The sequence below is a fragment of the Amyelois transitella genome, chromosome Z (assembly GCF_032362555.1).
Source record: "Amyelois transitella isolate CPQ chromosome Z, ilAmyTran1.1, whole genome shotgun sequence".
Lineage (NCBI taxonomy): Eukaryota > Metazoa > Arthropoda > Insecta > Lepidoptera > Pyralidae > Amyelois > Amyelois transitella.
In genome coordinates, this window is record NC_083535.1 from 3,299,978 (window position 1) to 3,327,779 (window position 27,802).

The 27,802-nt window shown below is 34.3% G+C and overlaps 2 protein-coding genes across 2 annotated transcripts in view; both read right to left on the reverse strand.

Moving 5' to 3' along the window:
- Positions 1–27,802, reverse strand: part of LOC106130590 (proton-coupled amino acid transporter-like protein CG1139) — a 47,597-nt gene that overhangs the window by 12,672 nt on the left and 7,123 nt on the right. The window lies entirely within an intron of this gene.
- Positions 4,932–13,323, reverse strand: LOC106130589 (uncharacterized). The gene is made up of 2 exons (XM_013329476.2): positions 12,672–13,323; positions 4,932–7,366 (listed from the first exon to the last, which is right to left on the reverse strand). The coding sequence occupies exons 1-2, from the start codon at positions 12,698–12,700 to the stop codon at positions 5,479–5,481; spliced, it is 1,917 nt and encodes a 638-aa protein (XP_013184930.1). The 5' UTR covers positions 12,701–13,323; the 3' UTR covers positions 4,932–5,478.

Below are 27,802 nucleotides of genomic sequence, written 5' to 3' on the forward strand. Positions count from 1 at the left end.
TTTATAATAGTGTGTAACGCGGCTTTGGCTATAAAAACGTTAGCAATAAAAACGCCTTTGAGTAATGAGGTGTAAAAAAATCCAGTTTCTTTGGTTAAGGTCAAGCACTTTGCTACGTAAAGGTGTGGTGTGAGTGAGATTTTTTCTTTAGCAAACCAGGTCCCTTGCGTGAGTTAAAGCCTGCATTCAATCCTATCATTACTTTCGGTCCATATCATCAAATGCACTATAACTGGACCATCTTGTTTATGATCTTTTCTTTCTTCTCTCTCTATCCTTTTCCTCGAGTTACTTCCTTGAGAGTATTTGTTTCTTAAACTGCTGTAAATGTAAGGATGTAGTGTATGTAAGTTTTGTATAACTGTATATAATAAATACATTATAAATGGTTCATTATTGAATTTTTATCTTTAACATGTAGTACTTAAAAAGAAAATTAGTTCATCATACTTCTATCATGAATATAAAAATTGTTGAAAAATAACGTCCCTAAATTGCCAAAAAGATACTCTCGTTTCACAAATAATGACGCTTTGTTACAATTTGTTACATTAATAGTTATTAGAATTTTTAATATTTATTTATAAGAAAATACGCTTTAACTGGAACCCAACCCGTTGGAGTGAATGAGATTTACTGGAGAACACCATGATACCTACTGAAGATTGCGTAATTTTCCTTTTCAATAATGAAGGACATAAAAACCACAATAAATGTTACTAGGAATACTCTCAATTGTGTGATAAATATTTCTAAATGAAGCCTTTATTATTATGGCTCACTTTACTAGGTGCTTCGCTCCTTCTTCAACTGGGATTACTGCGATTCTATAAGTTATTTTTAATAAACTCCATAAATCGGCATTTATCCGTAGTCCCTATAGGTACATTTAATAATAAGAGCAGTTAAATATCATTTCAATGAAGGTTTCATAACAATTATCAATTATTTACTCATATAAGTAGCTTATTAGATATTTATCTTCCTAAGTATTGTATCTTCCTGAGTATGTTATCTAGTGATTCATATAAAAATATCTTATCAAAATAATAAATGTGAAAGTTTTTAATTACCCTATGTAACGCATTTTTTTAAAAATAAAACTTTACAGTGTCTACGTAATTCAGCTTAACACTCAGGCTAAAATTCGACGACTTCTATCTAACCTCCGCAAAACTTTGCAGGGGAACTTAACGGACCTATTGGATAGATCATGGTAACAAATCCTGTTGCCTAAATGTACAGGTTTCCTTACATTGGTTTCTCTCACCGTAAGAGCATCGGTTAGTACAAAAACTAATGTATCTATATAACTTTAAAAATAGTCATTGGTAGGTAACATGACCGAGGTGGGATTTGAACCTGCGCCTTACCGATTCGTCCACCGACGCTTTCAGACTATCCTAACTAATATTATAAATGCGAAAGTAAGTTTGTTTGTTTGTTTGTTTGTTTTCTTTTCACGCGATATCTACACAACCAATCTTTTTGAAATTTCGCATATATATAGTTCAGAGTATGGAGAAGGACATAGGGTACCTTTCATTCTGAAAACAACTATCGTTCCCGTGGGATTAGTGAAAAACCTGTGCACTCTTACGTAGATGGCGCTAATTACGTAGATGGCGCTAAATGCGCGGAGTGAATTTAGAATCAATCTTCTTGAAATTTCGCATATATATAGTTCAGAGTATGAAGAAGGTCATATGATACCTTTCGTTCTGGAAAAAACTATCGTTCCCGTGGGATTTGCGAAAACCTGTGCTCTCTTACATAGGTGGCGCTAAATGCGCGCAGTGAATTTTGAATCACTGGAGATACAAGATGGCAGTATGATAGATTATGACTTGGAGGCGTCTGCTAAGAAAGGAATTTCAAAAAATCTTTCAAAATGGTGAAATAGGGTTTGCAAGTCGTCGTTTTTGGAGTAAGCGCCATAAAATATTGGATTTACATTAGTGGTTATTAAAAAGTAAAAGTAAAAAAAAAAATAAAACAAACAAATATTTTTTTATAACTTCGGGACATAATCACTAGATGGCGCCTGCGTGTATTTTAAATCGCGCTATGAATACCGAACGTTTGTTCCGCCGCTCCGGACCGCTCCGGACCGTCGGGTGAAACCCTCCCCTCGCTGCCTTCGATGGGAACTCCCAGTGAAGACGTAAAGACCCAGGCCGCCACGGCCGCCCCATCGACCTGCCTACAGTCGCAGGCAGCGATGATTGAAGAGGGCCAAAAGCCCTGACCAATCACTCCGACTCCCCTTAGGGAGGATGGGAAGACCCGATGTCGTTTTGTCGAGCAAGTTAACTATTTCATTTGGTTTTGTTTACTTATTTATTAATTTGTTCGTTCATTTCATTGATTGTTTCATTTGAATAACTAGCTTCGCTTCGCTTGCTAAATCTATACTAATATTATATCTAAAGCTGAAGAGTTTGTTTATTTGTTTGTTTGAACGCGCTAATCTCAGGAACTACTGGTTCGAATTGAAAAATTCTTTTTGCGTTGAATAGACCATTTATCGAGGAAGGCTATAGGCTATAAAACATCACGCTGCAACTATAAGAAGCGAAGAAATAATGGAAAATGTGAAAAAAAACGGGGATAATTATTCATCCTTGAGGGCTTCCGTTGCGTGCGCTGCGAAAACGGTTCAAGAAACCAAAAATATATATAAGAAAGAATTATTTCTCTTAAAATAATCTAAAAAAATGTCTGCGACAGTATATGTCAATCTTTTAAGATAACTCACTAGAACAAGGATAGGAAGACAGACAGGTGTGGCTTGCGAGGTACCTACCATGCCGCGCGGCTCAGATATTTTATATTTTACGTTATGGTTATTCTACTGAATGCCGCAAAGACTATAATTTCTGTGGGATCGAAAGACCTATGGTCTTTTGTAGGTGGCGTTAAAATTGTGCGGGCTGAACGGCTTTTTCTCAATAGGTGGCGCTTTTTTAAAATATGGGTTTCAGGAATTCTCATAATTTTTAATTACGCGAAATTACGGCAAAAGCATGTAGAACAGACAATATATAGTTATGAGTTCGAGTCTTGGTCACTGACTACGCGAATTAGTTACAGCGGGATTTTCACGCGATGCTACAACCATGAATGTAGTTTTAAAAAGGTTCTTCGCAAGGAGGAGTACTCTTGGCGTGCCGTGTGGTTCCCGGCACCAATACAAAAAAGAATAGGACCACTCCATCTCTTTCCCATGGATGTCGTAAAAGGCGACTAAGGGATAGGCTTACAAACTTGGGATTAATTTTTTAGGCGACAGGCTAGCAACCTGTCACTATTTGAATCTCAATTCTATCATTAAGCCAAATAGCTGAACGTGGCCTTTCAGTCTTTTCAAGACTGTTGGCTCTGTCTACCCCGTAAGGGATATAGACGTGATGATATGTATGTATGTATGTAGGAGTACTCTTTCTGCCTATCCCTTTTGGATAATTGGTATATTTGATATTTATATGGATATCAGTGTATTATGATCAGCGTTATTTTTACCATGTGTTATGTTACCCATCTATTTATTTAACTATCTGACATACAAATAAAAAATTAATGACCTTATAAGCATAGGAAAATTTAAATTGCTTATGTATTTAACAACAACGGGTGTGGAAAAGATTTGATTGGGTGTTTTATAATTTTGGATAAAAAAAACAGTACGTCAAAAATAAGTATGTACAAAAATACATTTATGATAACACTTTTTACAGCATACAACGGAGAATAACGACAGACTCTTCCACGCGTACGAAGTCGCGGGCAACAGCTAGTATGTTATAAATATGGAAGTTGCATTAGCGTAAACATCTTTAATTTGGTCAATATTTTTCCACGAATACCAATGCGTGCAGTAGTTATGCGCAAATGCGATCTTTATCTGGTGGTAAGACAGTTTTATGATCCATTAAATTGAAGTTCAGATACTTCCTTGAATACATATGTAAAATACCTATCGACTACCATTATGGAATTGTAATAGCTAATAAAACATTCCATACATACTATTACGGTGATAAATATTTTGTACTTAACGCCATGATCTGTACTTAGTACAGTATCGTATCCGTTTGAATATTTACTACGTATTGATAACAAAAGAAACTAATACTTAGGAACTCCCATGACACAACATAGTCTCCGACAAATTTTTTTATCTACGCAGAAATTATATCAGTCTATTTTACGATGTGCTATTTTGCTAGGTACATAAACAGCTACTAAACATATACTCGTAAGAAGGCAAATAGACCGAACTGAAAGAAAATATTTCCATGGATGAATATTTTTGAAAAACTCGTTAACCGTGGAGTCACGGAATCAATATTTGTATTGGCGTATATAAAGTACCTACCTACGAACCGAGTAAACAGTAAGAAAATAATTGAACGAGTGTGTGTTTATTTAGTTTACAACACATGAAATAATCCTGAGCAGACAGCAAAGTGTCCTTTACGCTTTGCTTTAGTGTTTTCTACCAGATAAGTGCGAATGTAGCGTTTGATATAAACCAATCACGTTAAATGAGTCACTTGTCTTAGTTCTGCTAAACGATTATCGCAATAAATTGGTTAAATAGTCTGATTTAGGTTTTTTTAATTAAAAGTCGTGTCCGTCGAGATGATTATTAGTGGAAAAAATTAAAAATAATTTTCAGAGTTTGTTTTAATTTACAAGGTTTTGTATCAAAACATTGAGTTTGAATCCAATAAGTAGGTAACATGTTTTAGCAAGTTGATAATTTATACATACATATTCACGTTATTATCCCTCACCGGGCAGACAGTCAAAAAGATTGAATGGCTTATCTAATGACAAAAATGATATTAAAAAGGTTGCAATCCCATCGCCTAAGAGATCTGTTACGGGGTCCGAAAAATGTCTCTTTTTAAAAAAAGAAATTTATAATTAAACTGTTTATTTTGAGAACAAAATACAAAGAATAGAAATTAAATTATGAAATTGTATATGGAAAGAATGTCGAGAACGGACTGACTCAATCAAATCATGCTAAAACAAATGTGTAGTAATAACTAGGTCGCTGATGCAGTGAATATGCGTCAGCGATATTATTTTATAACATTTAGGGGTAAATGCTATCGTAACACCCCCCCCGTTAAGATCGAACATCACCTGAAGGGATGAGAGATTACAATTAGAGGCTCATGACATTCTTTCAAAATACAGACTTAAGTCTACTTAAGTATATTTATTCTAAGTATTTAATATTACATTACAATTAATTTAATAATAAGGTTTATAACTTTATATAAGCTTTTTTTTTTTTATATATATATATAGGATAAAGTATAGGATGAGTTTTAATACACTCTTAATGAAGTCTAAGATTAGAATTTGCATAAGAAATTCGATAAAAGTTATTAAGTAAGTAATATAATAAAACAGTAGTAACTATAATTGAAGTGTTATCAGTAAGTATTTTTTTTTTTTTACTTAATCTAAGATATTCCTTTTTGTAGGTATTGGTAAAGATCTCACAGATTCTTTATCTGATGAGTCTGAGGTATACTCAGGTCTAGGTGAAATATCTTTTATTGACTTAACACTTCTCTTGGTTTTCTTATTATGACATTGGTTATAAATATTAATGCAACAACCCGAGCTTTGAGAACATATGTATTTTCTACTTTTATATAATAGGTATAACAATATTATAGTTGTAATTACATAAATCAGTGAGATATAATGAGTGCTATACTTTTCTAAATGAGTGGGTTGTTGGACTTTATTCAGTTCTTTCTCAAATTCATTTAGATGTAAACTAGCTTGTAGCAGAGAATCAAGGTTATTTACTTCATTAAGTTTTACAAACGGTAGCTTAGAAATAGAAGTGTTTATCTTATTAGAGACGCAACAGTCGTCATTGACAATATTATAACTAGATATAGAAATAGATATGTTAGAGGTTAATGTATCAGTAGCACTAAAAGATAAAGTTTTATAAAAAGCTTGACATGTTTTGGGTAGATGTAAAATACCAGTTCCGAACAAGATTTCGTCTACGTTAGAATAAGGCTTTTCACACGTTATATGTCCTTTACCCGGTTCTGATTGCACGAAGATCCACCTGTCGTTAGTTATCTTCTGGAAGAAGTCTATAGAGCCGTGTAAGAGTTTTGTTTGGCACGATTTGGGTAACTTTTGAACTACGTCGGTTAACAGTACTGTCTCACACACTGGGTTGGCTATAGACGAGTAAACGTTTTTTAACGCACATACGTAACACTGGTTTTGTATCACTTTACACTCTTTAACATCATCAAATTGTGAGTAAAATAATCTATCTACAGTTATTGCCAAATATGGTTTATTAGGTGCAATTAGAACATAAGTATCAGGAGTCTGGCTGTTATAGGGGGTAGGTAAAGGGATAGAATGAAATAAATTATATGTTTGAGGCAAAACGAGAGGAACTTTTACTACAATAATTAACTTATTATCATGGAGATAACATATGATATCAGATACATTAATTAGCTCATGAACGTTTTGCAGAGTCAAAGATACTGGCAACTCGGAATGTTTAGGTATATTGTTTTTATATAGCTCAAGTTCTTCATAAAGTCGCTGTGGACTGAGTACAGTCGGGTGCAAAATATTCATTTTACTAAATAATATTGCGTTATTCAGGTCATCGATATCGAAAGATAGAGACATTATTATACCTTCTAGCGAATGAAGTAGCAGAGATAATTGAGACTTCATTTCTAATTTATCGTTTGAATTTGTGAGAGTTTCAAAGGCTTTTTCTATGATGTTTAAGTTATGGTTTAGTCGACTCTCGTTTTCTTTTATTTTTGACATTGTACTATTGAATGTAGATACTGTTGATTTTATGACGTGGATATTATCTTGCATAAGATGTGCTAACTGTTTTTCGCTCGACTGTACTTGATTTATTGCGTCGGTGTATATAATTGCGTCACTAGCATCTAATGTTCCGAAGAAAGTTTTTAATATCGAGCCTCCTAAATCAACTAATCCGCGTTTAGAACGTTTTGTTTGTTGCACTTGTACTAAATAAGATATTGAAGAAAACTTTTTTACGTTGTTAGCATGTTGGGACTCTAGAGAATTAAGAGAGTTAGTACAGTCTGATTGGATTTTCGATGATGACTGAGAAGAGACACAATATTTAGAAATTCTTTCAAATAGGTATTCTACGTTATCTAAATGAGGTTGAATATGAGACAAGTCGATGTACGTTACAACATTCCAACTATCGTGGATAAACTTAACATCTAGAGATTGATCGAAATAAATTCCTGGACTGCTGGTTATCTGCGTTATATACGTGCTCCCGTTCACTGTCGCGGCAAATCTGTGGACAATGAGACATACACTAGGAGGCGGGTTTTATTTCATCATAATGATAACGAACGTGTCTTCTATTTATAACTACAGTGACGGTGTGATTACCGTTTATTTTTATTATTTTATAAGGGCCTTTCCACACGGGTGAGAGAGCTTTATTTTGTTTATGGTGACATCTTATGTAAACCATATCACCCGCACTATATGTTATTGGTTTAGAGTGGGAATCGTAATATCGTTTCGACCTTTCTTTTGAATTTTGAATATTTGTTATAGCCTTTTGACGGCTGTAATAGAGCCTGTGGTTTAATGCTCGAATATAGTCAGTGTATGTACTGTTTTCGAGCCGATCTATGGATTGAGGTATATACGGTTTAAAACCCAATAAGAGTTCAAGTGGAGGGTAGCCCGTTGTGGAATGGACATTCGAGTTATAAGCTAACATTGCAGTATTTAAGTATAAGTCCCAGGTATGGGAATTTTCTTCAATATACGATCTAAGGTATTCTTTTAAGGTCGAATGGCTTCGTTCAAGTGCCCCGCAAGTTTGGGGATGGTGTGCGGCTGCGAATATATGTTTTATGCCAAAAAGACGTTCTAATTGTTTTAGTACATCGGAACAGAAATTTGTTCCTTGGTCAGTGACAATAATTCTAGGAATGCCAAGGTGAGAAATAAAATGAACTAACCGTTGAGCGGTTTCTTGGGCAGAGCAAGTCAACATGGGATAAGCCTGGGAATATTTGGTTAAGTCATCTTGGAATGTTAAGATAAATTTGTTTTTGTCGAAAGTAGTTTCAGGTAGTGGTCCTACTACGTCAAGAAATATTTTTTCTAAAGGTTTATTAGCGGTAGAGGTAATAATCATAGGGGCTTTGTTAGTTTGTCGCAATGGTTTGTTTATTTGACATGACTTGCAGGCTTTCACATAGTTTTCTATGTCTTGGCGCATGTTTTTCCACCAGTATATTGTTTTAAGTTGGTCATACATACGTGTTATGCCGGGGTGTCCGGCGGAGGGAGAATCATGATGGTCCTTGAGTATTTTTGGTACTTCGACAGGTGTGGGAAAAGATATGTTATTGTGATATACGTGTATTTTGACACCTGTGTTATGGAATAGGAAAGATAGCATATTATAAATTTTAAGAAAGGAAATTTTATTAAATGGGTCATTAAAATCTGAGATTGCAAATTCTTTTTCTTCAGAGTACCAGGTGGTTATCATATCTCTGTAGTCTCTGAGCATATTAAATATGTTTTTATATGATATTTCATCATAATGATGTACTCGTAAAAATAAATGGGTATACACATGTTTGTCGTTTTTGGTACTGTAAAAAGTGTATAATTCGCGTTCTACGTCGCGTATGTCGGTTACATCATCATTTTTAGATAGTTCTATGATTTCAGAGCAGTATGGAATGGAATCGTCTAAATCAATGGCAGAGGGGTAAGTTATCATTTTACATTTGGTTTTGAGTAAGGATTCGTTATGTTCTTCTATTATTGTATCGTAAATAGTGTTGGATTGTTGACTAATTTGTAAGTATTTTTCATAAGTTTCAGGTGATACGGAGGGAATTTCGGGATCAACAGCAAGGACAGGGTTGCGGGAAAGAGAGTCGGCGTTACAGTTCATCTTGCCTTTTTTGTATATGATTTCGTAATCATATTCCTCTAGTTTAAGGCGCCAACGGACAAGCTTAGAACTTGGATCTTTGCAATTAAACAGCCACTGCAAGGGTCTGTGGTCTGTTACTATTTGGAATTTGTGACCGTAGAGGTATGGGCGGAAGACTTTAGTACCAAACAATATGGCAAGGCATTCTTTTTCAGTTGTCGAATAATTTCCTTCAGCTTTATTAAGAGTTCGGGAAGCAAAAGCGATAGGGAGATCTTTATTAATTTCTCCTTGCGATAAGATGGCTGAAACAGCGTAATTAGAGGCATCAGTGGTAAGTATGAAGGGCTTAGTAAAGTCTGGATATTGAAGAATCGGTGCAGTAGTTATTTTGTTTTTAAGAATATCGAATGCATTTTGTTGTTTGGATAGCCAGATGAACTTAACATCCTTTTTTAGAAGGTTTGTTAAGGGCTTAGTGATATGTGAGAAATTTTCGATGAATCTACGATAATAACCGACTAGGCCTAGGAAAGACTTAATATCACGGGGACTTTTGGGAATTGGAAATTTTTGAACGCATTCAACTTTCTTGGGATCGGGTTTCACTCCTTTATCAGAAATGATATGGCCTAGGTATTGAACTTCTTTTCTGAGAAATTCACTCTTATCGGGTTGAAGTTTTAAGTTGTGTTCTCGTAATTTAGAGAAAACGAGCTTTAATTTTTGGATGTGAGATTCAAGGTCATGGCTAAAAATTACAATATCATCCATATAAGTGAAACAGTGAATTCCTTGTAATCCTGAAAGTATGACGTTCATTAACCTCTGAAAGGTAGAAGGGGCGTTACGAAGCCCAAAGGGCATTCTGTTAAATTGGTAATGTCCTGGTTGACCGGAAACGCCCGGAACACTAAAAGCAGTTTTCTCAGCATCAGATTTATGCATCCTGACCTGATGAAAGGAAGAAGCTAAGTCGAGGGTTGTGAAGTATTTACTATGACCCAACTGGTCTAGGATGTCGGTTATATTTGGAATGGGGTAAGCATCTCCTATAGTAATTTCATTGAGTTTACGGTAATCAATAACAATGCGCCACTTCGGTTTTCCTGAGGCGTCTTGTTTTTTTGGTACTACCCAAATAGGGGCAGACCACGGGGAAACAGAGGGTGAGATTATATCCTGATCTAACATGTTCTTAATCTGACGGCTTACTTCCTCTTTATGGCATTCAGGGAAACGGTAACTTTTTACATGGATGGGACTTTCGGTGGTGGTACGGATTTCGTGTTGAATTGTTTTTGCAAAAGACAAACGATCTCCTTCGAGATAAAAAATATCATGGAATTCGGAACAAAGATTACGTAAAGATTTTTCTTCCTCTTCGTTCATGTGTTCGCAACGAAGCGCGGACTGAACTAATTTTTCTCGTTCTAAACCAGAAAGAATTTCAGTTGTGTGGTTTACGAACTCTATATCTTTTGCAACTCCTTGTTTAGGACACTCTAATATATAAGAAACGGGTTCTAAGGTAAATTTAACGGGTCTAAGTATTACTTTATTTTCTGATGTATTTAGAACGGATAGTGTGACTTTACCATTTGGTTTTACCTTAGTAAGACATTTAGAGAAATATAAATTAGGATATTCTTTAATTAATGAAGTAAGGATTAAACCTTGTTCTAACTCAGGGTTAGTGACAAAACATTCGACCAGCATTTCGGTTCGTGGAGGAATAACGTAAATAGGTTCAGTGGTCTTGAGTTTAAAATACAATTCGGGTTCGGAGGAGAAATATAATTTAGATTCCTTATATGATATGGTTGCTCCGTTAGATGACAAGAAGTTTGAGCCGATTATGCCATCATAAGTAAGATTTACATTGTTAACTACATGGAAATAAAATGGGAAAGATACATTAGCATTTAATTTCAGAGATAACATAATTTTTCCTTTCGTCTCGGAATGAGAACTTATATCATTGATGCCTTTAAACTTAACTACACTAGGTTCGATGTTAGAAAGGTTGGATAAACTAGTTTCTTTAACCATGCATATTGAACTACCTGAGTCTACGAGAAGATTAAGAGGTTTATCGGAATGAGACGTATAGACTTCTATATAAGGGAGAAATGTTTTGTTGATCTGGGATATATCGTAGACCATTGGGCAGTCTTCTGGGATATTTAAAAATTCGTCAAATAAATTTTCAGGGGTCGTAGAGAGAGGGTTAGTATTAAGATCATTTTGTTTGGAAATAGGAAAGCTTGTAATAGGTTTAGAAATATAATTTATATTAGATTTAGTAGATACAGGGGACTTAGACATATAATTAATGTTAGATTCAGTGGATACAGAGGATTTGGACATAGAATTAGATACAGTGGGCTTAGAGATGGAATTAGTATTAGATTCAGAGGATTTCGAAGAGTTATTGTCACTGCCAATGGCACATCTGTGTGAAATAGAAAACAGCGACGACCTTTTATGATGATCGTTACCAATGGGCTTAATTGCCGAAGTAGAAGATAACGATAGATTAGATACAGCGGATTTTGAGTTTGAAGTAGTATTTAATTTTGTATGATACATGCCTACTTTTTCCGATTTACGCCGGCATGAATACGCAAACCGAGGATTTAGTTTAAATTATCGTTATTTTCAACTTCTTCATGGCACTGTGGCTCCGATATTTCTACTCGGTTATCAATGAAATTTTGCTGATATGTAGTATTTGGACGAAAATTATTTTGTCTAGAGTTATTATACTGTCTTTTACGACATTGAGAAATATCGTGGCCAAAGTGTTTACAATATCTACACACAATAGGTGTGGAATTAAATTTCGATGTAGACGGAAAGTTATTATTTGTAGCGTGTGCCGGAATTTGAGAAACTTGAGCGCGAGGCGCATCACGTTTCGCTTTGGTATAACATTCCGATTCCGAGTGACCTGATTTGTTGCAATATCTACATGTTTTATTACGGATATTACTATGACTGGAAAATGATTTATTTAAGTTCAAAATTTTTTCCTCTTCAATAGCTAGGTTAATTGCTAAATTTAGATTTTTAGGATTACGACACCTGACAATGTTACTAAGGGCAGGTTGAAGCCCTAAAGTGAAAGTGTACATAGCAAGGTCTTCGGTCATAGCAATGCGACCAGCTATCTCTTTTTTCAAACTTTCAGAGTTGTGTATCTCTGACTGCAAGCTCGTGAGGCAACTTTCGATACGCAACGCATATTGGGCAACAGTCTCATTAGGTTGTTGTTTACAAGACTGTAGCTCTAAGAGTAAATGATTGTAATGTTTACGTTCGCCAAAATTTTGTCTTAGAAAGCCTTTTAATTCATCAAAATTTTCAAATATTTTGTTAGAGCAAGCGATCTGAGCTTTGCCTTCTAACTTAGAAATTATATATTTTAAAAGCAAATCCTTCTGAGGGTTACTGGCTAACTGTAACGCATTTTGACAGTTAGTCAGAAAGGCAGTGAGTGTTTCACGTTCGCCTTTATAAGAATTAATAAAGTTACATAATACTTGGATTGGGAATTCGGAAATGCAGCCAGAGTTTCCTTCAGACTTAGTAGACATTGTTAAATAAAAAGGAAAACAAAAACACAGGAAAAAAAAAGAAAAAAAAATATTATTGGCAATAACAAAAAAAAAATAATTTTACTCACAATGCCGCTATCAGGACACACGATTTCATCAGGAACTTGTTGAGGTCACGACGATGAGGATCACGTATCACCACTCTTCGGGAACGCGCTGAAGGTAGCTCGCTTGACGAATAGTGTGTCTATTGGCAGGCTCACTTAGTTAAGTAAGGCTTACTGTCGCAACAGGATACAGGACTGTCCAAACTGGAGACGATAAGACCGTGTAGTCTTCGTTCTTCAGTATTTTAATTACGCCACGCCAATTATGCCACGGAGTCCGAAAGATGCGTAGCAAATATTTTGGAACACCCGCGATGGATTGCTAGCGGAGCATATATCGATAGAGCCGAAAGAGTCGATAGAGACAAGATTATAACCTTTGAACAGGATTTCCCGGGAGCTCCACGCTAGCAATCCCACTTCTGACACCACTGTTACGGGGTCCGAAAAATGTCTCTTTTTAAAAAAAGAAATTTATAATTAAACTGTTTATTTTGAGAACAAAATACAAAGAATAGAAATTAAATTATGAAATTGTATATGGAAAGAATGTCGAGAACGGACTGACTCAATCAAATCATGCTAAAACAAATGTGTAGTAATAACTAGGTCGCTGATGCAGTGAATATGCGTCAGCGATATTATTTTATAACATTTAGGGGTAAATGCTATCGTAACAGATCCCAAGTTTATCAGCCCTTGTATGACTTACACAATCTGCACTATATAAAAACTTGGTATCGTTTAATAAGAAGATAAGTATCATGACACAACTTACACTCATCGCAATCAGTGTAATTTTTCCCATATATATTCACAAGATTGTTAAAAGTCCGCATAAAATGAGCGGGAATGTGGTTAATGCGTGGAAAATTACCTAAATAAATAACGTAAAGTTATTGGCGTTCGTCGCGTCATCGTTAGTGTCCATCCCAAACAAACATAACATGGAAACCGTGTCAGATAATGTAAAGAGTACTTAACTTCCAGTAACAAACAAATGTCGGGTGATTCATTAGTGTTGCAACGCATCAAAAATTTTTTTTCAAGATTCCCATACACAATTATTATCAGCCGATTTTTTAATATAACATACAACTCTTTTCCTGAGGGCTAAGTAGAGACATCTTTCCATTTGCCACGATCCCTGCAAACGTCTTTCGCTTCATCCCCATTCATAACTCTCTTCATGCAAACTCGGCTCAATCTACGAGTAATGTACCTTCATTCATAACTAAGAAAAGTGTAATTGGTAGATAAGTTAGGTACATAGGATTTGAACTCGTGTGTGTATAGTACTCATATTTTATTCGGGTGGGTAAACCGTTGAGCTAATAAAGCTCTTATAGGAGAAGGAGAAATTATAGTAATTAGGAACAAAAACATATTGATAGGCTTCTTTCATTAAATAAGGAACCCAAAAATTCAATAATTGTTCATAAGGTATTTACAATAAGTACTCGTAGGTACATATATTTTTTTAAATTATGTGTATACACATATGCTTTTCATGAGAAGGCTATTAGCACGTCAGATTGTGATACACACTTCTTAGAATTGTTATGCGAAATTAACATGCTTATATATATATTATTTTCCAAAGCTATAGAAATAAAGCTATAAATAATCATCACTAACGCGACTAAACACGGATTTAAAATTGTGAAAGACAGCTTTGTATTTACAATTACATGGTTGTTAATAAGTTTTTTTTTGTCCGACGGTGTCAGAATATCATTACAAGAACATTTTATAGTTGATCACGTTTTATTGCCTCCATAGAACTTAGGGTGCTTTTCCACTAGAGATATCCTCTATAGCGATGATGTGAAATCTACGCTTAAGCACACTTAAGACTATAAAAGTAAAATTGCAGTAGTTAAATAATCTTAACAGTTTGTTTGCGAAAAATATCTTTTAAGAGCAGTTGGTACACTGCTTTACTTTAAGACTTGATATAAGTATCTATATATTGTCGTCTACTTATTGTATCTTGATCCTCTAATTCTATCATACAGAATACTAAAGTAGGTTATAAATCAGTGTTTTCCCATCAGTCTGTAAATCTTTAGCTGGCGATCAGTGAACACACCTCAAGGCGAACTAACCAGATATAACTGGTTACTACACAGGCCCGCGGGTTATTCTGCACTGCCAAACCAATTGAATGATGACAATATTTGGTGTATGTCTTAATAAAACAGAGCTTTTAAGTTCACAGTAGAGTAAAGGATTCTTTATGCTCTTTATATAAATACAGTGGGGTAGGTAGGTACTATAGTTTTAATCCGGACGTATTTTAGGTTGTAATTTTGTCGTTATTAATTTGTGTTCGTAAATATTTAAGGGTTTTTAACTAAATATAACTACATAAAGTTAATAAAGTTTAATTAATATTGAAACTGCTCTACTACTTTCATGAGACAGTGACAAGGCACCACAACCTACCTACATTAATTTTCAAAAATATACTCCGCTTTATGTTCATTTCTTAAAATTACTCATCATGTTTCAATATAAGAAATGAATTAAAGATATCGGAAAGTGTGTACACAAGGATATCGTTGAAGAGTAGGTACTTAAGAGCGCATTAAAATCATGGCTTTTACTTTTATATTTCGCTGTAATCACAGATGTATAGAGCATTACAGGTCTTTTGCGATAGGTAAGGAGTAACATCAGGCTATAGAACTAAAAAAAAACATAAAAAGGTAGTGTTAAGTTTCTCAAAAAAAAAAAAACTTGTTAGCTAGGTCTTAAAGCACATCAGTACTTCTGAATACAGTAAGTATCATGAAACTTTAAGTTCATAATTTTCGGACCACATATTGCCTCAAATATATTGAGTTCAAAACAAACTAATAAAAGTAGAAGAATAAATAGTAGAAATGGACTCCTGCGCAGAAGTGCGGCAGTCGGCGGGTGGTAATCGTCAATAAATTGCTTCAAAATTTTGGTGTGCTTGCAACTTTGAGGTGTAGGTGTCATACTTTTAGTATGCGTTTAGGAATATTTAATGAATTTAGGATTGAAGTTTTTACGTTATTTTTATATTCGTACTTGGAATTCGGCCTGATGGTGCCTATTATATAAAATCCAAGTTACAATTTCTGAAGTACCTACAACCTAAAATAGTCTTATTGACATGACAGAATAGCCCTGTCAACGGGCAATTTACCGAGATACCATAATAGCAGTGGTCCCCTGCCCAGGAGTGGCGGCAGTCGGCTGGTCGCCGCCGCCAGTAATTGCTGGCCAGACTGCCGCAGACGTTCCGAAAATTGCTTCAAACTCGTTTCGCACATGTTCTGGTGCAACAACTTGAATTAATGAGATGTAGGTGTCGCACTTATGCAAATATGTATGTAGAATTAATTTTCATGTTATTTTATTGAGTACTAGCAACCTAGACTGCATTGAAAAAAGAAAGCAAAACTTATTATACTTCATTGAAAATAACTCATCAGACATACTTTGATATATATTTATTATTTTGGCAGATGTACTAATATACAGACACGGATGATGTAGATTTGTCAATTGCACTATATTATTGCAATATCAAGCATCTATGTAAAATATTTCATATTATTCAATTTGTAAAATATGTTTTCAAAAGGACGTGACTTATGGCTGATGGTATCGTGTATGACCTTTGATGCACCGAGGTTTGGTAATGTTTAGATGACACGAGTACGACATGCTAATTTTAGGGCGAGGAATTCAGAAAGAAATTCAAGCAATTTTTTATGAGTGTAAATAGTAATGACCTTTCTTCTTTGTGGCATAATTAATGGCATTATCCCACATCAATTTCTACTAAACCAATGAATAACGAATAAAGAATTTAACTGTCCACAAGAAGCACCGGTTGTGTCATATACTAATATCATAAACTCTAGAACTACAGATGAAAAGAAAGAGCCAATTGTGAATTTAAAAATAGTGGTCGCTTATTTTAAGTTTCATTATTCATTGACGTCAAAAGTTATTGACATAAAAGTTTACCGTCGATACCAAAAGCGCAAGTGTAGATGTAGAGGAAGCGGTGGAAGATAGCTAGTTATTATACGCCGAAGTATTAGTGATCTCGCCCAATGTGAACAACATAAGGCCACCGCTGGCATAACTCGTGGACCGGCAACCGGCGCCTGCGCCGCGGCCTGATTGGATTGTTTACAAACTTTAACAATTATAACCACTAGTACGGACAACATTACACCTTCTCAAATTCGTTTTATGTTATTCTGGTAGAAAAGCAAAACAAATTTTTATAGGTTAGCTGCTTTTCTTTCAGGTACGGTTGTATGAGTCAATCAAGGTAAAGACTTTCAAAATTAGGATTATTTAAAGCAATAGACTAGCAACTTGTCTATATTGGAATCTCAATTCCATTCCTCAATTCCACCTGATCACGGCCTTCCAGTTTCCTTCCAGATGAAGACAATTAACCCATATAGAATCACACCAAATCCGCCGTAAGACATTGTTTATGGCGACTTTGAATTAAAGGCTTAGTTATGTTAAGTCTTTTGGTTGCGGAAGTCAAGCGATATTGCTTTATGACAAAACCAGCCTCGTCGTCAAAGCGAGGTGATGGGACCAGCTCCCACAATATGGTACGCGCGACGCCGTTTTCATCACGCGAACAATTATTGCTGGGGTTGGACTCTGAAACCAAACAGCTCTCTCAAAGACCTAATCGGGATCTCAGTTATGAAGATCGGTATTGTTGTCTGTACCCGCCACTTCATTCACGTAAAATCAATTGGGAATGTGCAACGCAGTTTGTAGCAAAAACAATTAGGTCCGTTTGGTCGCAATCCCAGTGCGTCACGTATAGTGGCACGTTATGACGGTGGGTTAATTTCTTCACTTCAGTTTACGTCATTAGTTGTGATGGGAATGTTTGTCATTACTAATTGATTGAATTGAATAATAAAGCATAGCTTCATTCCGGTTTACGAAGTTTTCTTTTCTTTGCAATTGTTGTTTACTTTATTATGAACTAACTTTGGCTGTAATATTTTTTGACAATAGCACACCACATTGAAGAATAAGTAATATATTACCTTTATTTATTCACTATTATTTCGACGATTAACGATTCTTAAAAAAGAAACATACATTAAATTAAATAAACGAACTTTAAAAAGTAGGTTTCAAATGGGTTTTACTAAATTGATGGTTATCGCGGCCAAAAGGCAGAATTAAGGATCAAGTTAAAAATCAGGCACAATATTAATTTACAATAACTAATCAAAAGCAAAATAAAGATTCACGTGATATATCTCGTTAAAGTGTTAATTATCAACTAAACAACAGAATTAAAAAAAATAATGATAGGCAAACGTTTTCATTACGCGATTTTTCACACTTAGTTCATTTTGAAGTTAACAATAAAGTTAGTGTTCAAAAATACTTTACCGGTGAGGCTTTTAAAGTAGGTACCAAATAGGAACTTTTAGGTATAGGTAAGTGGGACGGTCTTATAACGTGGCGTGGAGGGAGCACAAATCTGCAGCGTTGGACACATTTTGTATGAAACAATAATTATACCATGCGCGATCCATTCTTGTTACTTTTGTGTTGTGTAGTTTCCAGTAATAGGTCCACTCCATCTCTTTCCCATGTGTGTCGTAAAAGATGACTTAGGGAATAGGCATAGTCATGACGTATCTGTTTTAGGCCTGCTCAACGTTTCGTCGTCAACAAGGTTCTTGATTTTGGACAGGAGAGCTACAGACAATTCTACAGTAATTGATACTACGTACTAGTGTGTATTCCGAATAACATTGTATTTTACAAAACTTTCTTGCGGTTATTAATCCCCATGAATCGTCGATTGTTATTTACGAGCAATAGTGCTACTAAATACGGAATTGGAATCCTGCCCACCCGTCACACGTGCCTCTAACACGCGTCAGCTTACTGAATCTTAGCTGTAAGTTAACTACAGTTTTCTATATGCACGCGGGCGTGCATTGTTTATGGTTTTTTTTTTATTAATTATTATAAACTAAGGATGTTGCGAATTTTCAGTAGAGATGAAACCTTGCACGAATCGTAAGTGCTATCGAATACCCAGAATAAACAGGCTGATAGTCGTAAGTACAAGAAACATATAGACTTAAAACTGAACAGGAATAATTTATCTAGGTTTGTAATATAAAAAGAAATAAAACCGCAAGACCTGAGACAAGACGTTGATTTCCGAAGTTTTAGTTTCTATTCATTAATCTATTAAAAAATCATAGTAAATTTGAATGCAAAAGTCTATCTATTGAGCTTTTACGGCTAAACAAGCGGCCCACTTTATGAATTTTTAGGGTGATTAGTTGATTATCCGATAACATAGCTTAACTTTGTACACAAACTTTTTGTTTAGTAAAATAAGTCAACCAAGCAAACTATTTTTTTGGTGGTCATACTAAACGCTTCAATTACGCCACGAACATTTGACAAAACCTCCGACCGACCTTGCAGACGAGTCGATACTGATAGTTACGCAATATTGATTATACTCGTAAACAAGCTGTTGCACTTGTCTTCAGTCCCGTAGGTAATTCTGAAAAGCGAAGAGTTCCAAGTAATGGTTTAAAAATCTCGAATTGGGTTATTGTCTGATTAGGGATATGTCAAATGTACTTATTAGCTATTTGTCAATTTTCTCTTCAGCCGACTGAATCTTTATAAGTATACGTGCCCAAATCATTATGACGATATAAGACAGATTTGCAGGCCTGGTTCAATGACCTCAAAATATTTTCAAGTTTATTTAGTTTTACACCTCATTTAGGTCAATTTGCCTTCATTGTGTTCACAACTGTTTCGTAAAACTCTCTTTGAAGTCCACCACGGGATTTGGTGAGTACTTACGTTACATGATTAAAGCCAAAGTTTAAGACCACGATATGCAGGATTTACAAGGACACAAATATTGTATTCGTAGAAAATATCGGTGGTTCGTCGCAGACCGGTCGGCGGCGTGCTGCGCAGGCGCAGGGACCGGTTCGGGCCGAGATGATGGAAAATTTCCACGCTTTCCTCGTTAACTTGGACTATACGCACTTGCGGTATGAGGATAATTAGGTTAAGGCGACGTACACACACTCACCTTTTTTGATAAATGCTTTATTTTTCGTAAAAGATTAAGATATTTTTGCCAAGCATAAGTACGTACATTTATTTCAGTTTTATAATTTTACCTACTATTTGCTTTACAAGTTACAGGTGTGCAAATATAAATGAAGCGATTAAGAATTTACTTGCTCCATGAGTAAAAAAAATTAGTAAGGTTAAAATAAGTATTCGTTAAAATTATTCGAAGTAAGTTACAAAAATCACATAAAAACAGTTTGAAAGAAAAATGTAACAATCGACTGCTAGTTAAGTTAATGTGTTGGCCTGGATTCATCGGATTCCTCCACATTTCGAGCACATTCCAACACGTACTAAAGTTTGGTGTCCATCTGTTGTGTGTATGTTTAAAACATTAGTGTGTTTAAAACCTTGTTTCTTAAGTATAATGAAAAGCCCATAAATATTTAACCAAAAATTTGTCAAGAGTTTAAAATGTAAGAATTAAACTTGTTTTGTCAATGATAAAGCTTAAATTCGCATTTAAGTATATATAGCCCTTTATAAATAATTTTAGCACAAGGTTTTATTACTTAGCTTCACTGGTCCCGGCGTCTCCGATTTAAATCTTGCAATTACTTTACGGTGTTTGAGTAAATTTTAGCTTTGTTTAAGATAAATATGTATGTAAAATGCCAATATAATATTTAAGGTCATGGACTTAGCAATCATTTATATACGATTCATAAATTATTTCTTATTTATTTTAAAGCCGTAAATAAAAGAAACAAAGGCACATTTGTTCATAGCTGTCGACTGCTATCTGGAAAAATCTACGTTTATTGATATATTATTGAATCAACTATTAAATTATTCATGACTGAACCTTAGATGTGATGCGCTTTATGGTTTATTAATTGACTAAAATATATGGTTATATGAGTATAAGTTTATTTGTCACACACTAAAAAGTAAAAGGTCACTTTGCTAACCGTTCAAATTCCAATGCCTTAATTAATCAATTCTAAACTGCTGTTCTCGTCTATACGTTCCATAGACACCATATAAAAGCGTAAAATAATAGTTATAATAAATGTAGGCTCATCTGATATGAGAACTTACATTTAAATTGAAAAATGATAAAAATATACATCTTTTATACAATTTTTATCATAGTATCGGTATAATATCGAAAGAGACGTCATTTTATGTTTGTATATTATGTATTGTATTGATGGTTTTTATATAAATTTTCCATTGATATTTCGGGTTAAATTTACTTTTTGTACTTTTTGTGTATGAAGTGAATTACAGAGAATTAATATATTGTTAAGAGAATTCTTTATGCTATGTGATGATACATATAGGTGCCTACAACAAAATAATAAGAAATGAAGTTACAAGAAGTCGGTTCTATTTTAGAAACGGAAATGTGAATAATTCTGTGGGAGAATTGAATTCCACATTTAGTACATAGTTTTCTGGAACCGATACAAAAATATGTCAGTAATGATGGTCAGCGTGAATAACTGGCAAGCTCAGAATGCCGGATTTAGCCGTGGCGGCGTCCAAGGGCGGAGTGCCAGCCGAGGGCGTCGCGGCGCCGGCGCAGGCCGACATGCAGCTGCCGTATACCTACGTTAACGCGACATTGTTTACATTCTTTTATTTTTTTCATTGTCAATCAACTCCAATATAAGAATGTAATCTAAAAATAAACGAATACATCATACTTATTTATAAAAAGTCTGCAAAAAGGGCATAGGGTACCTTTTATCCTGTTATAAACATTTCAGGTGGTATTTGCGAAAACCTTGTGTTATTTTGTAGGTGGTGTTAAGTTCGCGTGGACGAAGGTGCGATGACGATACCTGATTTCCAGGACACACCTTGAGCTAGACACACCCCAAGGACATAAGATCGCGTTAATCTTATCGCGTAAATTTAAAATAAAAATCTTATCTACATTTTTGAAGGAGAAGTAAAGCAATTATGGAAACTTAACTGTAGGTAACAGTTAAACACATAAAGGTATGTAGATTTTAGGTACACATAAACTGTCTTATAGCCACAGGTTGAATAAATAGTATGCAGCCATGTACGGAATAGTATATATGTAAACGATATTACTTATGTGTTGAATAACATGGCCATTGGGAGTGAATACATGAATAAATTGTAATAATTTATCGGGCAGACGCCGCCGTATAAGAATCTAACACTGACCTACTAATGCCTCATCAAAATATATTTTGCGAAATACGGTCATTAGATAGACCATTGCACTGATACTTATATGTACACTTTATATGTATAAATTCAATATAAATATTGAATTTATACATATAAAGCTCTTCCGTTACTGAGTGACTGACTGACAGACAAGGCATAGCCCAAACCGAATATAAATAGATATGGCATGTAAGTTCCTAATGTGGTCCAGGGGTGCACTAAGAGAGGATATCGATTCCCAAGGGATCGGGAGTAAAGCGGTTTGTCGTTTTACGCGGGTGAAACCGCTGATCGTCTAGTCTAGATTTATTTCTATTAAACTGTATTAGGAACGAGAACCAGTAGATTTTTCAGTGCCATGTTATATGTGATGGCCATCCAACTGTTTACTGCGGATGTCTTAAAAGGCAACTCAGGAAATTAAGTTTCATCTAGTGTTAGCTAACCTTTAGCTGACTTGGTATTGAAAAAAACTACGGGGTTTGTCAGGTATTTTCCGGAGTAGAATGTAAAAGTCAATCAAGGGAAAGGCTTAAAAGAAAATGGGATTCTCCGTTTTGGCGATTGACAACGAACCTGTCGCTCTCAAAATTACTTATTATTATGCCATCCATTTAAACGTAGCCGCCTAGTCTTGTGATTATTGACTCTATCTACCCCGTTACTCACATGCACATCTCTATCGCGTGACTTCGGGGTGTGACGCGTGAGTTCTGAGAAGTTATAATGACTATATCAAAATTAAAAATGTGTTATTTTAAGACGCTAAAATCTTGCCGCAGTTGTGTCAGACCCGCATGAAATGATATTCAAGGATCACAAGATAGGCACATACTAAAGGTAAATAATCATTTTGTAGTGGTCTATCTAGATTGTAAATTATACTAACGTGTGTTCAGTATATTCTGGTTTTAGTCACTGCGCGCGCGCCGGCCTGGAAAATCTTAATCCGTTCAATAAGATGCAATTAAAGTGGCTATCATAAACACATTGAGTACAGTTACGGTGCAGTTTTCAAATAACTATGTACTTAAATTTCATGATTACAAGTTAATTATTGTAACGGAGACAAATGCGACTGAGATTACTTAGGTACTTCTTAAATAAATATATTATTAGTTTAATGGGTACTTTTGAGCCGGGTGCAGTCCGGGGAGGTATTTTTGATTAAATGTATTTGTTTGTTTGGTGATTGTTTCTATTTTGTATTACCTTGATGTTGACGAAGCTGTTGTGAATATTTTGTAATATTTTGATAAATAAACCCATCCTTAGTCAAATATTTTCATTATTTACTTCGGTACCTAGGCTTTAAAATTTTAAATATATGTAAAATGAAAAGATTTCCTTCATTGAACCCCTTATGTTTTTTTAATGTTTTATAAATTACCTTACCTATGTTTCTATTAAAATTAAACAACGCCTTCCTTTTTTTTCTTACAAAACCTTTTATAAATTTACATAATAGTTGCAACGTTATACGGCGTATCATTGGATGCGTCAAATCCTTCCACTAGCAAATTTATATCTGCTGCTTTGGTCATGCATTCAACTTGTTATACAATTAGGCACTCTATATTAATGTATTTATTCGATAAGATTATCTTCTTGACAACTTTTAGTTCATAATGATCATGAAAGGACGCAGAGTCCTCTTCAGACTGAGCGTAACCAGATCTAAAATAATGATACTGATATCTCTACTTGTCATTTAAGGTTCAGAATTCAACCAATAAACCAATAGAAACAATAAAAGAAAACGGTAAACGTGTCATTCAAGATTGCGACTATCGGCACATATGTGACATAACTATATATATACATATATGTATGTCCAGTGCACCAAGTTCAACATCAAAATATATAATTGAGATATATACGTCCGGCGGTGTAGGTAGATCTTTATTAACATAATAATCTGTAGGCACAGTCGTTAAGGAAATACTCTGGAGACAGGACAAACGGTGTTTCCCGTGGGACTTCGTACCGACGGTACGCACTCACAAACACACACACAGTTCGCATTATCTTGTTATTGAATCTAGGGTTTATTAACCACGATTTGCCAGATAAATGTGGTATATTGTAGATTTGATGTACGTTTAGGAATATACCTGCCTATGCCTATTTTATGTTAAAATCATTTTAAATAACCACATATCGTAATAAATATTAAATTTAAAAATGTATAAATGCATACTTTTAAATATAGACCAAATTTTACTAATTAAATATAATTTTAATTTCAAAAATAATAATACATATTCCTATTTTGATGCACGTAAGCTGAGAACGAAAAGAGAAGAGATCGAATATTGATATGAATTATTAAAATAACGTTAAATAAATAGAAATTAACGTAAAATAAATTATTAAAAAAATCTTATTGTTTACAGAGTAAAACTATAAATATGACTGGTTTCCCTGTTGTAAATGGTATGTTACTTTACTAGTCTAAAAGTGACTTATAAAGGTATCTACGAGTATCTACAATCTACATATAAAACACTTAACTATGGCCTGCTATTATTTATAAAGTCATTACAGCAATTACCCAACACATGCAAATGGGAAAAATAAATAACATCCTGTATTTATGTGAGTAGGCACTATGTTTAAATAGAGCAATTTTTAAAGTCAATTTTCTGTATTATTTAAATAAATAAGAAAATCACGAAAATAGGATGGACTTGAAAATTCTTAAGTACTGTGTTATTTTGTGGATTTGTGTACGTTTGACTTCGATCAGACGTGATGGTAAGCAAGATGAGTTGTGATATAGGTAATATGATACACGCACGCTTAAATAATACCTGTTCAATTTTTATTCCTTGTTTCTTTCCTATATTCATTAGTTATTTGGGGTCTGAAAAAATCTTTGTAGTAATTCACTACAACATGATGTTACAGCGTATCTCAATGTGACTCAATTATAGAATATCGTCTTGTAGTATTATCTTTATTTTTAAGAATTATTAAAAGTAGTGTTATATGACACATACTAACTTCTCATTTTCATGAATTTCCCATCTTTCTGAAAATTTACGGATAAAATAAATGAATAGTACTAAAACTTCTGTATGACTTTCGTAGACACTCTTTCAAAATCAACACCCTGGAGCGTAAATTTAGTTCGAGCTTATTGTGAAAATTTAGGAAAACACGACTTTAAATAAAAAAAAAAATGTCTTAAGCTCAAATGAAGTCATTGCTCTGTTTCGAACAATTGAAATGCCATTCAAAAATACATTTTATAGGCTTCAGCTTAAGGTGAACCGGTTGGGGTCAGTACAGGGCACCCAGTACCTATGTTTGAGGGCCATTCGCGTATGCTACGGTCATACTTGTATGCCTGTTTGTATGAAATAAGATTTATTCTATTTGCATCGATTTAATTTTGAGGTAATTGCGTAAGGTGAGAGATGAATTTCTTAGTTTTCGAAACAAATTTTTAGCTTGCTTTGGTCTACTTACTTTTAGTTTATTTGTTTTGAAAAGCAGAAGATCCAAAATTGTAATATTTCGAAATGTGATAGAAAAGTTCAGTCGCGTACAAAATAATATTATTTAAAAAATTAATAGGCTGATTGAGTATGAATGTAAGAAAAAACATAATATAAAACCACATAAGGCTTTGTTCATTTCGTTTTTGCGATACTCGAACGCGGAACAGAAGTGGTTATCCTTCGGCATTCTTGTCACTCGTGTCGTGGCTGCAACTACCGCGCATTTGGAACCTTCTTATTCGGATAAAGCGAGAAGGAAAAATATATGATAAATGTATGAGTGCGACAGATATAAAACATTATATAGGTGCACATTTGTTTGGGATATCAATGAATGCGTTTACAGAGTGTTACAGTCACAATGTAAGTTCTTGTGTTTCTCATACTGAAAGCTCAATGTTCAGAAGCACAAATAAGCTTTATAGTCGTTAGACATATAGAATAGATATAAGACAGGGCGCGGCGTTACCTCTCTTCCGTGTTCTTTTCATATAAAATATATAGAAGCAGTGAGATTCAAAACATACAGAAAAGACATAACGTCGCCAGAAAATAAATTCAGTGTCTGAAAAATTACTTAACAGTTTTTAAACACAAAAACAAACGAACCAGAGGACCATTTTGATCGGACCAGCCTCATGCATTTTATTATTAGCCTCATATCCTTTATAGTTTTCACTTACTATTTGAGATTGCTTAATATCACAAGTAAAGTGTTTCAATTTGTTACTCTATAAAACAGTTTCAGCTGACGTGATTTAGTTCCGGGAGGCACGTGCGCGTGCGCACGTGTGGCTTACATATAGGTACTTTATACGAATATATCAATGATTCCTTTTGTTTTATGTATAGAAACCATTCGATACTATAGGATTAATTATAAAAAGAACTTGAAAAGTTTTTCATCCATCACGTTGCACTAAGCACAACAACTACACTCGTGTGAACAGGCCACAAAAGTATTGCGATCACAATTCTTCCTCGAGACGAATATAGTGCGTTTGTAATTATAGATCATTGTTCTGTTGTAATCATAGTGTGAACATATAGGCGCTTGGTCACGCCTATATTGTTTTCAACGTACTTTATTTGCAGCACATAACTTGAACAGCTGACATTCTTTTATAAGAAACTTTATGGTCAGTAAATATATATTTACTACGCCAAGGAAATTCAATAATATATAATGCAATGGGTCATGTTGTTTATATTAAAATAAAAATACTTGGAACATAATAAAACATTTCTTGAATATATGTATATTATAATTTAAAAGACCGCCGTTTTATTAGCTGTTGTTAAAATAAGGACATACATGAACATTACGTCTTTATCCCCGGGACATATATTATTACGGGGTAGTCAGACTCAATAGTCTCGAAAATACTAATGGCCACGTATAGTTTTATGACTTAAAATAAGCAGTTTTTATTATTAGTTGTTCTCATACCAAATTACTGTTTAACTATGTTTTAACACAGCCTTGGGAGTATGTACGTCTGTTCGTGTGGCGGGCACTGAGAAACAGTTGCAAGGTCGTAATATACATACAATAGTTACGATTTTAATTTGACACAAAATAATACTGTAATACAGTCGCGAATTTTTTATATTTACGCTTTTGAGAATAAGAATTAAAAAATTAAAAATCACGTATAATAACTATAGCTTTTGAATAGATATCATCATAGAGAATCATTATCGTAGTGTAGAACATCTTTGTATTCTAATCGTTGACGTGGTAGACAGAGCAGTCTTGAACAGTCTTGAAAAATATTGAAGGCCGGTTAAACTAAATGGTTTAATACAATTTGAGATTCAGATCGAGTTAGTTTCAAGAAACTAACCTCATTAAAATATAGTGTAAACTTAAACATATTTGTCATTATTATGTATTAAAAATTAATCTAATCAGTTTAAAAAGTCTAGTATTCGTTTATGTCTTTTGTTTCTAAGCTACGACGTCTACAGGGTGGCTACGGGGGCGCTTTGAGGACGCTACGCGGCTTTCAGCTCCAATTTGAACTGAACGTGATATGACAAGTGAATAGTAAAAATACTGATTAAAAAAGTATGATTAAAATTATTATTGTTTGTTGATATAGTTGAAAATTATTACAATTTATTTTACGAAATCGGTGTAATTTTTCTAAAATTAAGGCTTTGCATTGAATGTCACAGAAAATGGAAAATACTTATATTTCGACATTTCTGTGGTTAAACCTTTTAATAAAGTGTTTCATTAGCGTAGTTTGAGCATTGAAGTCAGTAATCAAAAATTTTATTGGGATAACACCACAAGAAGAAACATCGGAAAATCTTACAATAACACAA